The following is an 18,372-nucleotide window of genomic DNA, read 5'->3' as shown; positions in this document are numbered from 1 at the left end:
AACATGTGCAGAGAACAGCTGTCAGGCAAGTAAACGACAGAACAGACACTGAAGTTAGTACCGGCTCTTGTCTGATATAAACCAAGACATCCACTCTTACAGTAACAACAGAGGCATCATTCACATAGCCCATATAGTTTAAACACTGTTCAAAGCTATTTCTCTACCAGTTTAATAATCAAGAACAGATTCAGAGACATTTAGACACAATGCCTAATCAGAACAAAACAGTTAAAGGATAAGCCTGTTGGCGAGACCTACGCAGATGGTTACTTTTTTTATACCCACCCTTCCTCTTGTATGCCGACTACATTGCAAGAGACAGAAGCAAAAAGCCAGCAGAGCTCAGGGACAAAGGAACATCCTGGGGACATGTGAAAGGTCCTCAGCTTCACTCAGGTTCAGAGAAGTATCCCACCAGAGGTTCGCAAGGTTGCAGTTACTAGCAGTAACCATTTAAGTAGGTTTTTTTGTTTTGGGTTGGTTTTGGTTTTAAAACCCTTCACATCATGATCATCAGAGAGGAATCCCCTAATTTGAACTATACCATATGTAACAGCTAGCAGTTTTTTCAAACTGAGAAAGCAAAGCACATAGTGAAGTTTATGTGCAAAACCAAACACCATCATGCTGTTCAGACAGTGCTCAAATGCTTATGTAGCCCTCCATAACTTATTTGCAAACCCTGTTATAACTACACAACATACAGCTACATCAAATTAAAGCTATGAGAGAAGTTACCTGTACAGCACATATTCTGATTGCAGGTGTGCTGGTCGGTACAGATGGCCTCACACTTGTGTTGTTTTGTGGCTGACTCTGTGCTTGCGCTATTGCTTGTTGAGATACTAGCATTAGTTGGCCATTACTGCTTCTGATAAGAACAGTTCCTGTTGGAGAAAAACATCCAGACTGTTAGAAATTAAGCGATATTATGGCTTTCCTATGCTACTGTGGAAGAAATAACTAGACCACACTGATAAGATAATGTAATATTTAGTTTCTTACTCCAAGGAACAGCTGCCAAGAAATGTAAGAGCTAAGTGCACTTCAGCTTCACTCTACATTTTATGACAGAAAACAATTCCTAAAGTCAAGAGAAAAACTTAACTAGACAGCCACATCAAAACACTATGTGTATACAAGATGCAAACTGCAAAGCAGTTCATCATTTGAGTCAAAAAGATATTTTGAACATTAAAAAGACAGACACACCACACACACACTCTCTGGGATTACTTTAACAGTAACTTCTTTAAGCAGTTCTTCAACCTGCAAAATTCATCACCACTATCACACTTGGCTGCCTCTATACATTTTCACTTTCTGAACATGTAGGCACATACCTACAGGTGAAGATATGGTTTAGAGAAAACCTGCAATGGGAACTGAAGCCTGATGAATACCAGTTCACTTGCTTACATCAAGACTATCCCCCTTGGTCAGAGGGCAGTGGTCTCCAATGAAAGCCAAGGCCACTCAGACATTTGAAGCTGACCCTCTGTCAAGGGTCTGTCCAAAAGCATTAAAATGCATGGTTTTAATCAAAACAGCTTATGGCAAATAGGGAGATTCCAATGGGAAAGGAAAAAAAAAAGAAAAAAAAAGGGGGGGGGGGGGGGGAAGAGACTTTTCTGCCTTGTTTCCTTGCTTTTTTGTTTTCCTTTCAACCCTACAGCAATGTCAGCCCGCCATGCTTGAACTCCTACCACTTTTCTCCTACCCCATCAGCTATAATGACAAACAATTAAACAGTTAACAAACAATGACTATTTTTCCTAAAGCTTTCAAATGAAAATCACCCTAAGGAGAATCAGTCAGATGCCACATCACAGTCCCATCTTCCCTGCATTTGGAAACAATTCAGCTACCAATGCTGCCTCCTCCTCCCTCCCCGCCTAAGGGCTAGGCTGATGAAACTCTGGATTTTCCAGAGAGTCACAAATACAAAGTGCCGGCTGGTCCCTGGTCTCAACGGCTTCAGATCCTTCAAGAGAGCTACGGAGCACCCCACCTTTGCTGCTGCCTCATCTCCTTTACCTTCAACAGCAGCTGCTGCAGAGTCCACCACTAAAACCACCATCCTCAAACACCTCACTTAAAGGCCTTTTGCATAAAAGAGAGGGGGAAGGTACAGGAGAATGCCAGATATGTAAAGAGCACCTCAACATTTTTGGAGGACTGCATTAAACTTGCTTGCAAGATATCCAATATCTGAAGAATCCCAGATCTTTCTAAGCACACTTATGATCTTTCCTAGTGTAAAACAAGCCTGCATCAATGGAATAGTCTTTTTACTACCTGGTTAGTCTGGAAGCTGTCAAAATATTGCTGTACAATACAGCCTTAAAACACTGCTTCTGTCCGAGTTTAAATGAATACAACAGGAAAAGCCACAAGCTCCATGAGTTGGGTTTTGGTTTTTTCTTTAAAAAAAAAAAAAGATCAAGCTATAACCACACGCTTAGAAACGACTTTTCATCCTCCACATCTAAAAGCAGAAGAGGATATTGCAAGACAACACAAAACCTGGTATAAAATTCTGTAACATCAGCATTGGCATTTACATAGCACACACAAACTGAGACTGCAACAGTAGCATCTAGAGTGATTCCCTCCTTTCTCAAGCAGCCTTTACTACATGGGTCAGATGCACAAGACAGTTGCATACCCAGAAAAGTACTGTTACTCCATCTGACAACTCAGCTTTCTCCTCCTCCACTGCAGTCTTGACTGTAATTATATTTAGGTACAGATGGATCTTTTAATTTAATCAATGAATACCTGGAGTCATAGAAAACATATCAGATTTCTAAATTTCTTTTCATGCCATCTTATTTAGACAGTGATTCATGGCATACAATTTATCATCAGTCAAAAAAGGGCATTTTTTTCCTTGTTCACATCACGTGCTTATGCAGATTCTAGGGGAAGAGAGAAAGCTGATGATATCACACATTTGGATAGCAATTGCCTTTCTCTACACTGAGTCTACACTCAGGATGGTAGAAGTGTTGCTGCTGGATGTTTTAAGCTTCCCCCCCCCCTCTAAGCTTGCTTTAAAATGTCATTGTTAGCTCTACTCTTTGAGAAGGCACATATAAATTTATCATTTGGTTACTTTAGAGATTTGGAATGCATTAAATGTCTTGTTATCATGTATTGGGATATTTTGTCACTACTCATTACATTTGGGTTTTAAGCCAAACTGTCAGAAGCACAGTTTCTACTTCTCCGAATCATACTGCATACCAGAAACAGCATCGTTACCAGTCAACTCGATTATATCGGCGGGGGGGGGGGGGGGGGCAGTTCTGCACTACTGTTCTGAAGTTTCAGTCAGCATTTGCCAGAGATGGACACCCTGCCTGAAGAGTGTTCCATCCTCCAGTCACTTGAATGGGCAGAGTTTCCAGCAGACTCCACTTAACAGAAATTAACTCAAAAGCAACACAGCTAGCAAGCTTATGCAAACACAATGCAGTTCATACGCAAATTCATGAACACCTAAAAAAAAGTAAACAACCACCACCACCAATATTAACAAGTCCCAGTAGCCCCTTCACATTTGACTATGACTGCAGTGATCCCCAACAGCACTGTACCCTGAAACATAAATCAACTTTCTTCCTAGTAACAGGATTAGTCAATACAAAGACATCTATACTTTATCAGAACACTGTAAAATAACTTTAGGCTTATTCTTGGTGAGAGCATCCACAGAAGTAGTTACCTGAGGCCACTCCAGTGGTCATAGCCTTGACTGGAACAAACAACTAAGATGATGCCTGCTTACTTTCATATAAGTTATGGTAAGAACCTGTTCCACTTGGAACAAACATTAATTTCCCTATGTTTGTTTCATTTGGCAGAATTTTTAGTATGGTGGTAGCTTTTTCATAGCAGTAGCTTTTCGTGACAGCTAGCAAAATTAGAACTCCAAAACCAACAAAACCAGTATTATGGTAATCTACTAACTACTGCTTTTGTAGGCTTAATACTGTAAATGCCTGATGCTAGCACAAATAAAGGTGAAGGCAAATTTGAAACAACTGTCATAGTTACAGATCCATACAGGGAAGCGCCATAAGACATAACTTCAAGCATGAAACACACAGTTCTGGGCAGTTACAACCTAATGTTGCGAAGTGACAGTAAACTGACACATGGATCGTCTGAAACAGTTTGAAAGGTGTGGAGAAGGGCATTTGTTTTTCACTTCTGGTTGCTGCAATTTACTTATATTTTTTCCCAACTCAAAAATACCCCCAGTCTTCCAATACTCTCTTTCTGCCTTGAAACAAAAGCAACGACCCAACACTGAAGTCAACAGTGCAGGCTCCAAGAGGAGACACAGGAGGTGTCTTCTGCCAGAAGAAAAGGTTCCACAGCACTCAAAACCAATGCCTGAAGCCTCATACACCATGTACAGCTGCACAAGTGTGAAATGAGGGAACACCAGGTTATGGTAACCTTGAGGTTCTCAACAGAAAGGTCATGTAAACAGACTCATGCAGCTACCAAGATGCTACTATCAGAAATGAAGTGCAAGAATCCACATTCTTCACTTGGAGAAAAAAAAAGAAAAAATATTTGTTATCAAGAGCTGTTTTCACATTCACTAGAAGGCAATTTTTGCCAAACTAAAAGTGAAAGCAGGTCAGGTCTTGCAGTCATTGCAACTCCAAGGGGAAATGGGGGGAAAAAACTCTGAATAGCTGAAACAGTAAAGTTTCAGCTAACACCACTCAGCACAGCATTTAAAAACCGAAAAAATATCTGCAACCTCTGGCCAAAATATCAGCACCAACTGTAGTTACTGAACAGCAATTGGGCTTCTTCATAATGCCAAAGGTGCCCTCTTTTGGGCAGCACTTCCAGGAAAGCAATGTTTACAGCCTACACAGTTTGGTAGTTTTACTGAAGTTGTTTCAGAGAACAGGAAAGACTTTCTCACCACTCGTGCACTTTGATAATAAGAGTAAGGCACAATCCCTTTGAGGCTACAAGGCTGTTCCTGTTTTCAGAGCACAAACAGAAAACCTAAGTGACCAGTTACCAGCAGGGATTAGTTCTTACATGCTTTGCTGGAGGACTCGCGTGTCTCTTGCAGATTAATAAACAGACCTTTTTACAATGGATTGAGACTTCTGTCTCTAGATATTCTGCCTGTCCTGCCAAAAACATCCTTTGGAAAGTTATTTATTTTTCTTGACTGCCAGAGAAGGCAGTTAAAATACAATATGCTATTTCAGCCCTTTGCTGCCTGCACACCTTCCTTCAGCTGCAATCCTGCAGGAAGGCTGGAGGGGAAGGAACTGACAACTGAAACCCAGCTCGCCTTCCTCCAGAGCTACACAGAAGGAGCCACACTACAGCTTCTCACCTTGAAGAGGTCTCACTGAGATCTATACCCTTCCTCTCCAGTGACCTGCCTTCTCCTGGAACAGGGGCTCCAGGAACCATGCCTCCAGAAAGAGTGCCTGGCATCACTCCTGCAAAGCTTAGGCAGCCACAACCCAGGACAGCCTCCATCTAGGCATGCCAGCAGTGAATGCCAAGGAAAACCAGAGGCCTTCTATTAAATTTCCATTTGCTGCTCAAACCTGAGATACCTCCACTGTAAATTTTTGCTGTCCTGGCAACACCAACACAGGAAATTCAGCTTTTTCTGAACTTGGTTATAATGCACTTCAAATTTTCAAAGCTGTAGCTGTGTTCAGCACCCAACCCAGGAATGAAGAAACACAGGTCAGCAGGAAAATCAGCTTCCAGACGCCTCTTCGTTGTAACTACAGACGGAGAACCAAAAACTCACCAGAGACATAAACAAGATGCTGTGGGATCATCGCAGAGATCTGTTTATGCCACCGTATGTAAGGCCACCTGCATGGGCTTCACTGTATTTCAGGGAACAGCGTTAAAGAAACCACACTGTTGTTAATGTAAAGCTGTGCTGCCAACCGAAACTCAGGGTTTCATCCAGCAGCACTGAACACCAATGTATGCTAAAAGCATCCCACCATAAGGGCAACTTCCAACACATAAGACAAGCTCAAGGCCATTTCTTAAGGGGAACATCCAGAAGGAATTTCCTGAGATGAACCAGCTCCACCAGATGAGCCAGGTGTGCTCCAGTGGAGATGAACCATATGCTGTTACACATGAAGCTGAAATTGTCAAGTTAAGCCACCACCTCGATTGCATGGTTTCCAACACAACTGCTCAACACAACAGCTCTTCGCAACTGCTGGCTGAGGAGCAACGTGAGTAAATGCAAAGAAGTCTCTTGCTTCTAAAATAAAATACAAGCAAAAACCAACTGCATTAGACCCAACTCATTTAAGAGAACACAAGTTACAAAAAACACTTTCGAAGAAGGGTAAGTTTAGCTTATTTCAAAACAAGGTATGCCTGCACAGGTACTTTGTCAACCTTAGTAAAGTTCACTTTAACACCAATTACAAATACAGGGCTAAAGGAGACTTTCAGGTCCCAAATCAGTAAGTGAACAGTTTAACAACAAGAATGTTTTAAAACAACAGTAATGTTTCAGTGCTCTCTGTTCCTAAACAAATCTCATTCTTTCCCTAACTACTCAAAACAAAGGGATAGCTTTTAAGGCAGTTACAAGGTAAGACCAAGCTTTAAAGGGGACGTTTTAGTACGAAACTAAATAGCAACTAGAAAGGAATACTGGTTTTAAGTTTCTTAGCCTGACTATTTAGGATGACTGGAAATTCAGAAAATGAACGCACCAAATACTACTAATCCATGCAACAGCTTTGAAAATAGTTTTTCTCTCTAAAGACATCCTTTAAAAAAAAAAAAAAAGCATTTTTTTCTTCTTCAACCCCATTTACTGAGCCCCACAGAACAGGTCACAAAGTTACAAAAACACATTACAGGACTGAATAAGACAGAACCAGAATGGACACTGTTAGAGACATCGACTGTTTAGACAGTGTTCATATCAAGGTGCGTTATGTTGTAAACTGGCTGTAAAAGACTGCTAAAGAGGCAGAAAGTGTTAATGAAATACTGCGAAAGACACGATAGGCAAGTCTGATACTGAAGTGACTTAACTTTTACATGACTTGCATAATGCTTCTAATATGTTGGGGCTGTATGTTTTCAGATGAAGTATGGACCATACTGCATGCAGGAGAACTACTTGTTCCCCATGACCCTCACTTGGTACTTGAGTTTTCCTAGATGTCTACTGCAGATTTCTGTACTGAAGATGAAGACACGAAGACAGCCCAATCTGGAGGCAACATCTAGCTGTGCTTCTCACTGTCTTAGGAACAAAGCTACAATGAGTATCTGGTGGCCACCCAAGGTTACCTCGCCACAAGCTCCCAATGATGAGCTCTAACTTCTTAAATCAAATACAATTGACTTCGGACAACTGATCTTCTGGGAAGCCACAAAGACTACCTGTTTGGGGCTTTTCTTGGGAAAACATCTCCGATTGCTCTTAGACTTCCCAGACAAGCAGGGTAGAGGGCTCATCTGCACCACAAGGGTCAAGTTGAGTTGTTCAGCTTGTACACTACATCCACAAAGCATTTTACTCTCTACAACAAATCATTCCAACCTTTGGAAGTCAATTTTAGTTGATGCAAGAGGAATACAGCAATAATCAACCCGTAATCAACACTGTTACGGCAGCAACTAGAATCACTCACCACATACCCAGGCCCGCACCCAATTCATTCCACTCACATGTTGTTTCACTAACTAAATAATTACACACCTCAGAAATCACCCTCTGTGCCCTTTCCATCCGTTCCACAGAAGTTTCTATACTAACGGGTCTTTGTAGCAATGGCTCAGGACCAATGACTAGTGTGTAGATATTGTAGCGTCACAATGAGATGCCTGATTTTGAGCTCCAATGAAAGACACCTTGTTTTGCCCATGGATATGGAATTAATTAATTTTCAGGTCAGGAGAAAAGTTCGAAGGGCATGATTCCAATACACTTTCATGCTACAACGGAACACAGACAGGCTAAATAAAATACAATACAATGTTATACCCACAAGTTCTTTAAAGAAGTTGATTGCATCTTTGCCAACTGCACAAAAACCACACTGCAGATTCTTGTAGACTCTGGCCTACAACTTTTAAGGTTGCGTGAGCATTAGATGTCTGACCACATCTCACCTTTTCAAAGCCAGGGATTAGCCTTACTCACAGACATCACTGTCCAGTTGATAGCACTGTTTCATTAGCATTACTGTGTCCCAGATTGCCTGGGTTGCTGTGAGCAGCTTTTTAAACCACCATGCACCCACAACTCTCTCACACTAACAGCTCGAGTGGCAAAGGCTGCTGCCTCCAGTAACTCCAACCTTTCTCTAGTAAGACCCTGGGCCAACAGCAGGCACCAGCTCCTGAGATGCCCAGTACAGGCACAGCCTTTTCAAGCATAGGGAGCCAGGAAAGGGATGAAATTGTCTCTTCTAGGCAGGATGGAGCAGAGTCTGATAGCCTATTATTTAAAATAGTCTGGAATAATGGGCACCAGGCATCTTTCTGAAGAGCCTAAACAACGTCTCCTCTCCCTCCCTTCCTCCAGGAACTAGACACAGAGTGCTGAAGATGCAAAAACCTGAAGCCTAGTTTTACACACTGCTTAATCAGTAAATCTTATCCAAGCTGTTGGAGGCTAGCTAGCTGCTCATCAATGCATTTTGGTGCCCAGATGGATATCTCTATTTAACAGACTAGCAATTTCGGCCCCCCCTGCGCTGATGACTTTTTTTTTACAGAATACAGGCCCACATTTTAGAGCTAAGAGTTCTCCTCGACTGCATGCACAGTTGAGCTTCATTACTTGAGAATACATTTATAACCACAGAATTTTACAGTTATAGTAGAACTCTTGTGCAAAAATGTAACTGTCCCAGTTGCAAGGTAGTATACCTTTTATTTATAGCAAACAACAGATGTCCATTCCAACCATCTAAAGAAAATCTGGACTTTACATTGATTCTTGGAGGGGTTGTAAACAACTGACAGGTCATAGACTTTTTCTGGGCATAGTTCCAAGATGGCACTACTGTTTCTATTCGAATTCAAAGTGTATTTATTACACTTGAATCCCAAGAGCTTTTTTTTTTTTATTGTGGGTAGGCATACTGGATTCCTGGCCAACACTGTGCTCCACAAGGCAGAGTCTTATTTGATATCGTGAGAACATCTAGCTCTTGTCCTTGGGCCGCGTCTTTCAGCAACTGGGATCATTTCCCATCAGCATTTCCCCATCTCATCTTTGTGGTTTGCAACTTTGCTACTTGAGGCTTAGTTGCTTTCCTATCCAAGTAATCATACAGTCCAGGATTGTCTACAGATAAGATGATCTGACTTAAGAGTTCTCCAGGACTCAGATTACTTCACGAAGGAGCTTCAAGCATTTGCAGAGGACCCAGCTGATGGCAGTGAAACAGCACCTCCACGAAGCCAAAGTGACACTTCCTTACTTTCAAGACAACTCCTACTGCACTGAAAAAAGCACTGAATCTATACACCACACCCTCGTCTAGTTTGCTGTGCACTCCTACTATTCCCTGGAGTCAAATTCTTTAAATAGCAAGTTAGATGCTTGGCACATTGCAGCCATACATATACAGTGCACAGCTTTATAAGGACCAGAAGGTATGCCAATACACTCCACTTACCATTTCTAGAACACTGTAAGCTATTAAGCTGTTACAGAAATCTGAAGCTTCCAGAGTGTTGAACTATAAATCTTAATTTTAAAAAAAGAGATGCTAAAACCATAACTGGTGCCTTGGTAGAGTTCTAATAAAGAACAAGATCAGCCCCCTTTAAATCTCTGTCTCATTTGTATAAGAGGAGAATCAACTCAATCCAGAGTAATTTTGCAATGGGACACTTGCTTCCTTGGTGTTCACATGGGGACCAGCAGAAGGTTGAACTCCACTTAGTTTCCTCTAAAAGTACATATTCACCCCTCTGTTGGATGGATTTTCACTTATTTCAGAAGGGCAAGCAAGAGCTTAGCACTGAATTTTAACACTGATTACCACCTTGCTGTAAGTGGGATGGAGCAAACAAAAATTCTTGTAGAAGACAGCAGAACCTTCATGGAAGTATTAACTTCTGTCTACACGGATACTGTGGAAACTGTCACCAAAACTGTGTGCTATTTGTCAAGTGGCTAGCATGCAAGCCATATACAAAAGCGTTCTGAACACACTTAGCCCCTTCAACACACACCATCGGCTGCCCCAAGCAGACTGCCTAGTAATACACCACCAAGCAGTCAGCTGGACCTGGCTTCAAGGGCTCCACTTGAACTAGATGGCAACTGCCACTTGGCAAGCTCCAAGTGAAAGTCTTCGGGTGTTATGCCAACTAGGGTATGCTGTTTCACCCGCTTGTTAGTCTAGCCTGGACATCCACACAAGGAACTTTGATTTCCCAGGCAACTCCTAGGAGCAGCCAGTACCAACAAAGCCATCTCCTCTGCCTCCACCAAACCGGAAGCATGCACTAGAAGAGGTCTGCAAACACAAGCTGTGAAAACCAAGTGCCATCAAATATCTGACTGTTCCTAGTTCACCAAATCACCCCAGTAAGATCACTGAGCTTCATGAGTTCTCCAGCCTTAACAGACCCTAGATTTGCTCATTAGCAACAAGGATCTTCCATCTGCTGTCATTTTTACCTTGCATCAGCTATGATCAGAGGCTATTTCCTCAAGCACTGGTGGAAAAGATCCGTTAGTGGACTTTGTTCTAAAGGTGACCCAGATGGCAGAACAGACCTTAATCCTGACAATTTGAATAGCAAGCCACTCAGAAACATCTATTTCCATTCTGTGAATTATATACATTTTTCTTCTGAAATCATCATATTTTTCAGAGAAGTAGCTTCATGCAAAAAGAATTCCAAAAAAAAAAAAAAAAAAAAAAAAAAAAAAAAAAAGCATTTGCCTTTGGGCGTGGTTAGGGCAGTAGAAATTATTTATCTCTGATAGTTATCAGAAGCTTTGCAACTTACATCAAAACTTGCATATACAACTGTAACATGCAATCCTACCCACTGAGCACACCACAGATTTCTACCACATGGCATGACAAATACTTGATTCTCTAAGATAACTTAAAAAAATATATAGTATTGCAAACTACTCAAAATAACAACTCATGAGCTTACCTACTTTATCAGCATCTTTGGGAAAAGAATACTGAAATATAATTACTATTTCTTCCAGCTGTCACTTGTGTGTGGATGATGCTATTTTTACTGCTACAAGCTGAAGGGTCCTTTAAATACTGCAAAAGCAACAGAAGTCAGGCTCACATCCTCTCTCTTCTAAGGATTAAAAAAAGTTTACTATTCGCCAATCTGTAGCTGTAATTCTTTGTAATACACTCCAATTGATTGTAAAATCTGAACAGCATTTAACATTAATTTTATTGAGCATCATATTTCAGTGCTTCAGTATTCAGAATGCATCTGGGTTTTTTTGTGAAAACCATAAATCTAGAAATTAGCTTTATATCTTTTGCCAAGATTTAAATCTTAATTCCCACAGGGCTGCGCATTTAATGATATGAAGGCATTGTTTTGCTAGACACATTCAGTTCTGAAAGCAAAATAAAGTTCTACAGAGCAGCTGAAATGTCTACTGGTTACAATGGAAGATATTTACTCATTATTTTTTAAGTCTGACTTAGTTCCTCCAGCCTGCCAAAGCTTTGCTGACCCCTCCCTCAGAAAAAAAAGTTGACTGGTGTTGCCTAATATGAAGAGAGAAGTTTGCAAAGAATCCATCCTGACAAAGCTGCTAAACAGAGGACACTATTGGGATATAAAAGGTTGCAGCCATGTACGATTTAGCCCCTACTGGTCATCCTACAGCACAAGTATTATGCTCAGACTTCATGAGATAATCAACATCCAGAAATTGCTGGCTTTGAAGGAGTTTCTAGGTTTTTTGTCTCGTTGAAACAAGAAATCTTTAGCTAGCCTCCTCCTACCCAAACATAATATAAACTAAGAAGTATTTCAAAATCAGCGCTTCCTCCTATTCCAAAGTGAAGGACCAGATACATCCTCATGCAGTTGTACAATCAAGAAATAACAACTAGAACATGAAGAGGGAGATTCAGAGTACTGTACTTGAGAGGTATTAGGCCAACTTCAAAAGCAGAAGGCGGCAGCATTCAGACGTTTACCAGCCTTTACCTCTTCAGGTCACCTTAGTTGCTACACCCAGTTAAGAGAAACCTGATGAGATCAGGCTCCATACCACCCCACAGCAGTTTTGGGATATCCACATCAGCTCTCTCCCTCCCAGCCACAGGTGCCCGCACGCTGGCTGCCTGCCTCTTGCCACGCAGCCCTGGCCACCTGCCACGAACAGGGGTTGTGCTTTCTGAACAGTAACCCACTATCAGCCTAGATAAGCTGCAGGCAGTGGCAAACCTGCCAGGGACAAGCCAAAACATCCAAGCAAAGACAACTGAGCTGCAGACAAACCAAGAATCTGTACCTACCGCCGTTCCCCTGTAAGTCGGGTGCAAAGGAAACTTTATAGGGCGCCCATGCCTTGTACCACCTTACGAGTGCAAACTAAGGCAGACTCGGGGCAACTTCTCTTTGCTGACACCATACTTGTTCAGGCCCGTTGGCGTTAGCAATAATGGAAAGCGTAAAACAGAAATACACACACCAGAGGCAGCTGATGCTACAGTGAAGAGCGCCGGCAGCTGCTGTCGTAGCCCTGTAACCAGCAGCAGTGGCATCAGGCGAGCTTTTTGAAGAGCTTTCTGCTGTAAGCAGATCCTAAGGTAACAACGGAGGATCCCTAGCATCCGGTCGAGTTCTGTATTTTTTCAGCCCTCCACAAGAGAAGCAGATACATCTGCTAATTGTCCTTTCAACGCCTGCCTGTAATGAACATTCCGGGGCCAGGGATAGAATGAAAGCCACAAGAACAGACACAGAAGCGACAACAAAACGAAGTTCAAGAAAAGCAAAGAAAGGAAACCAAGGAACAACATTCTCCTTGTTATTTTTATGCTCTTTTTCTACCCTCCATTTCTCCAAAGCGGTGTGGGGCCCAAAGGCACTAAGGTGAGCTTATAAACATCCATCATGACACATGGAAACCTTGTCACTCCTTCCCCTTCCCAAGCCTTTAACTACTTCCCTCCTGTTAGTAGCACAGCCCAACCATTTTTCCTGCCAACATTAAGCTCAAGTTAACCAAGGACCCAATTTCTTCTTAAGCAGATGGCCTATGACACAAGACATTGGCAGTTTTGTGAGCATCAGCACAGACCACACGACCCGCAGAGCTCAGGTCTGAGGCAGTACTGCACTCGCTGTGCTGGTTTGCTCTCTGCCAGTCCCACACACTGCTACATGCAAAGCCTTCTGAAATGCCACTAACGTGTTCTTGTCAACAAAGAGGGCAACTGAGGAAGGGTCCCTCTGGTAGATCATACAAGCTCCCTCCATTTAGGAAGGCACAGCCCAACCGTTCAGTCTAAGAGGTGATGGTATGCAAGGTCAAAACGCCACAACCAAACCTTCAAGGCAGAATCTGTCCAGCTGAAGGAGTATAGAGGAGACAGTCCCCGGATGGAGTCCTACTGCATGCTAAAACCCCCAATGGTGGCCAGCCATAAGCTAGGGGTGGACTCACACCTCCTGACTGCTGGTACAGGAGATACCATGAGGGTGAAGGAGGAAGGTCTCAAGTACCAGCACTGGTCTAACAGCTGGCTACTCAGCTGAAAACCAGCACTTTGTAGAGGAAAACATAGGAAGGTGACGAAAAACCCTTGTTACTCACGAGCAAGCCTGGGTCCTGCAAGACCTGGAGAACTTGCGAAGCTCAGTGATCTTTCCTGGGTAACCGGGTAAAGCGGCACTTGGCAGAGGGACAATCCGTGCTCAGAGAGGTGAGAAGTCATACCTGGTCGTCCGCCTTTCCCACCTCCTGGCTTTATTCTGGGCAAGAGGGAGGGGGAGGTAGAGATGGAAGAGAAAGAACGGCCTAAATCCATGACTTCCATGAACCGCCACTGCCCTCCAAGCCATGGGGGCAAACACAGCTCCCCTGGTGCCCTTCCTTCCCCAGAACTTCAGGATGACCAGTAAGGGCAGTGCTGTCCAGCCTTCCTCAGAACAAGCCAGCTGAAATATCTCCCTTTGAAACTCAGGGGGAGGATGCTTTCTGTATGCATTTTTCTTAGCGTGTGCCACAGGTTGAATGCCTTGATTTTAAAGCCAAGTGCATTCTCTCTTCTGTATTTTACCCTGTGCGGCTAGATTTTGCAATTTATTTGAAATAAAAACTTTTCAAGCCTAAGAATTTGGTGGTTTATTCCACTTCCTTTTTTTAAGGATGCTAACACTTGTAGTTTTAACGCTATTCGTCTTGCATTTAAGTTTTTGAATGATTGCATTATTCATTAAAAATTGAATCCCCATAGAAGGCAGGGGTAGAATACTGACTCAAGCCAGAAGGCATTTTTAAATCATCCTTAGGACAAATATTTAGACAAGTTTCCCTGAAACATTGATCCATTTGAAATCTGACAACTTCTATGCTCCTTCTGGAGCACTAAACTCCATACAGTTACTTTTAATTTACAATGCTGCACAGTACCGGCACCTCTGAACTTCCAATACAAAGTCTGCTTGCTTTGTTTCTTGTCCCAGGAGCAAGGAAAACAAGCCGATGCAACCGAAGGGTAACGCTGCTTGTGTGACACCTGCCTACTGCCACAATACAAGTCAGATGACATTCAGCAGTATACCTTGATGTAAACAAACGCAAACTACTAGGAAAAGCAAAAGTTTTGCTAACTTGTAGTTCCCAAACTACATAAGCATTCACCTTCTCAAAAAGATGTTTAACCGAATGCTGATACATTCCAGAAAACAAAAATATTAAATAGAAATACCTGAAGATCTGGGGGGAGGGGGGGGTACTACAAAAAAAATTAATATATTTCCATGATGGTTCATTTCAGAGGAAAGTTGGCAAGGATTTAGACTCATCCTCGACTGCTGACTACCCAGACATTATAGCATCACGCGAGTGCTGGGAAATCTACAATGAAACTTACTGATTAAAGACAATATTTTTTTAAATTTCATTAGCATTCTCTATTTCCTTGAGAGGTGCATGTCTTTGATAAAGACACGGGGGGAAAAAAAGAGGAAAGAAAGAAAGAAAAAAGAAAAAAAAATGCAAATAGGTACCAGCAGCACAGGAATTAATGTAAACCCAGTCATCCTTTTAGGCAACATCCTACCTGAAAGTAATTGCAACAGATGCTCTAACAAAGGAACTGTCCTGACAGGAAACAATTATAGCAACAATAGCAATAAAGTGATTACATATCTTGGGGTCTCAATATGGCAAGACCAAGACCAGTGGAATCAAAGTCACTTTCTTTTTAAAAAAGGATTTAAATACATCCTGACAGGGGAGAGCGGGAAGTACAGAACTAGCAGCACTTTCTTCCTCTCGTGAGAAAGCACAGGTAGCAGCCCTGGCTAACCCTCTGCTACTACCCAAAGTATTAAGCCGTCTTTATCAGCACTATGCAATTCCTACATTAATATTTTCTTTGCTGCTATAGGAGGTACATGCATAAGTGTGGTACCTCTCTAAACTCTTCGTTTCCCACATACGCTTTTTTCTACAAAGTGTTTCAAAGGGCAACACATAGTGAAATTTCAACGTTACGCTCCTTATGCAGGGTAGTGTTTTGTTTCAATAACACTTCGCATCGGCCTGGTTGTAACAGGGAAAACAATTCCTCCAGAACAGCTTGCTTGGAGGGGGAGTAAGAGCAGTATGACTTGCACGGTAAGTGGGAGTTACTTTGCAGTCGCTAACCCACGTTCACTCTTCCCCGTGTTACTCGTTCATGCGAGTTCCACGAAAGCCTCAATTAGCCTTTTTCAAGCCACAAATTGAGGTAACTTGGCCACCGGGTTTCTGGCTAGTCCTCCTGCTCCTCATGCTATCCAGCAAAGTAAAAAGTTGCCTTAATCCAGAGACTTCCAGATGCATCCTCCAGATACGCTCCAAGCATCTCGGATGCTCTAAGCATCCCAAGCGCTAAATGACTTCACCCACCTACGTTTGCAATGCCCTGCAAGACAGACACGCACCCCAAGACAGACAAACACCCCAGCTCCCAGAAGTTTGGGGCGGAAAAGCAACTCGCCCCGAACTTTTCGGCACACCACCCGTGAAACACACACACACACCCCCCCACACACCCCCGGCCCCCCTTCGGCAGCTGCCGTTCCCCCACCGCCCTGCCCGTTCTTCCCGGCTCGCCCCCCGCAGCCGGGGCAGGGCGACGGGCTCCCGGCGACGCCCGGCCGCCACCCCGTCCTCCCGACCCGCTCCCCGCCGGGCAAGTCGCGACACGGGCCCCAGCGCGAAGCCCACCCACCTGGGGGCAGCTGGAAGTTGGCCGGCAGCTGGAGGGCGGCCGTGGGCGGCCCCTTGGGCGCCACCGGCCGCGGGCCCCCGGCGGCGGCCCCCCGCGCCATCAGGGCCCCCATGGGGGCGGCCGCCAGGCGCGGCGGCGGCGGCTGCGGGGCGGCGGGGGGCGCCGGGCCGCCGGGCACCTTGGCGACCGGGCTGCCCCGGTCGGGCGGCGGGCCCGCGGCGGCGGGGGCGCAGAGGAGCCCCGCGGGAGGCGCGGCGGCGGCCGCCTGCTCCGGGTGCCCGCCGGGCATCAGCCTGACGGGGGCCGCCGCCGAGGCGCTCATGGAGGAGGAGGAGGCGGCGGCGACGGGACGGCAGGCGGCGAGGGGACGGGCGGCCGCGTCGCGTAGAGCCCCGCGCCGCCCCGCAGCATCGCGGGCGGGGGACGCTCAGGCGCTGGCCCGGCCGGCGGCTCGCCCGCGGGAACACATGGTGGCCCCGCTCCGCCGGCTCCCGGGCGCCGCGCACGTGGGCCCGGCCGGCCCGGCCTCCCCTGCCGGCGGCGGGAGGGGGGGGAGGGAGGGAGGGGGGGGAGGGAGGGAGGGGAGGCGGGCGGAGGGCGGGCCCACGCCGCCGCCGCGCCCTACTGCGGCGGCGCCCAGCCCAGCCCGGGCCCGCCGCCCCTCAGAGCCCGCCCGGCCGCGGACCGGCGCCCCCGCCCGCCGTGTTTATGGAGCCATGCGGAGCCCGCGCAGGCGCCGCGGCCCCGTTCCCCGGCGCCCCCCCCGCCCCACACACACACACCGGGCGGGGCCGCCGCTGAGGGGAAAGTTGGCGGCAGGCGGGGGGCGGCCGGGGTCTCGCCGCCGGGGAGAGGCCGCGGGGCCCCACCGGGGCTCCCTCGGGAGGCAGCGGCGTCCCCCTCGCCTCCCCGCGGGACCCGGCTGCCGTCCCCGCCGGCTCCCAGCGCCCCGCGTCCGTCAGCTCCAGTCGGTGAAGCGGGGCTGAGCGCGGCGGAGCCGCCACGCTGGGCGGGAGCGGGCCGGGCGCCGGTCTCCGGCCGCCGGTGTCCGGCCGCCCCTCCGCCTGCACCTGGGGCTGCAGGTGCCCTCGGGGCGTCCGATCACGACCAGGGAGCTCCAGCAAGCGCAGGAAGTTCCCCGTGTCGCGGTCGGCCCAGGACCGGAGCTGACCTCGCTGCCCGGCCGAAGAGAGGCGAAAGCAGCGCGTACCTGTAAGGATGAAGGGGACAAAGTTGTCCCGCTTGACCTTCACGCCCAGGGCTCGACTTGAAGAACGGCTGAGGAAGGATGCTGAGGAAGGATGCGCAGCTCGCTCCCCCTGTAAAGCAAGCATAATCGTTACAGGATGCGTACAACACAGCTTTTAAAAACAATTTTCACAGCGTAACTGCAAGTTTTTGCTCATTTGATAGGGATGTCAGCATGACCTTCAATAATTGTTTTGAGGTTTTTTGTCTATCATAGCTAAGTTTGGGCTAAGTTTCAATAGGTTTTGAAGGATGCTTACGCACGTGCTTCTTTATACCCATAAAACTTCAGGGGCATTGCTCATCTGCCCAAGCTGAGCATAGCATAAGTGACTACAAAAACCAAGGCCTGGTGTACAGTTCATTATAGTGGTACAAAAAGCACAAAATCCAACAAAGTGTTAGGAGAGCAAAAAATAATTTTCATTTTAACTACTCTTCTATTAAACATCCTTTGCAACTATGTTTTCCAGGTAGAAGCGTAGACAAGAAATTGTAATACTTGAGGATACACTGAAAATCATGTAAAATGTGAACAGAATGCAAAAATAATTATAAAACTCTTTTTCCATGCCCTGATAGATTGTTCCATGCACTGCTGCTTGCAGGTTTGTCAGACTGGAGGAGCAAAGGAAACACTCCTCTTTTTGAC

General features: G+C 45.5%; 1 protein-coding gene across 1 annotated transcript in view; it reads right to left on the bottom strand.

Moving 5' to 3' along the window:
- TAF4B (TATA-box binding protein associated factor 4b) overlaps positions 1 to 16,794 on the bottom strand; it is a 73,971-nt gene extending 57,177 nt beyond the window's left edge. The window contains exons 1-2 of the mRNA XM_075705706.1: positions 16,473 to 16,794; positions 742 to 890 (exon numbers count right to left, since the gene is read on the bottom strand). Of these exons, the coding sequence (XP_075561821.1) occupies positions 742 to 890; positions 16,473 to 16,794 (471 nt within the window). The remainder of the gene's footprint in view (positions 1 to 741; positions 891 to 16,472) is intronic.
- Between the last annotated feature and the right edge of the window lie 1,578 nt (positions 16,795 to 18,372).

The sequence above is a fragment of the Pelecanus crispus genome, chromosome 2 (assembly GCF_030463565.1).
Source record: "Pelecanus crispus isolate bPelCri1 chromosome 2, bPelCri1.pri, whole genome shotgun sequence".
NCBI lineage: Eukaryota > Metazoa > Chordata > Aves > Pelecaniformes > Pelecanidae > Pelecanus > Pelecanus crispus.
This window is presented reverse-complemented; position numbering and strand designations above follow the sequence as displayed.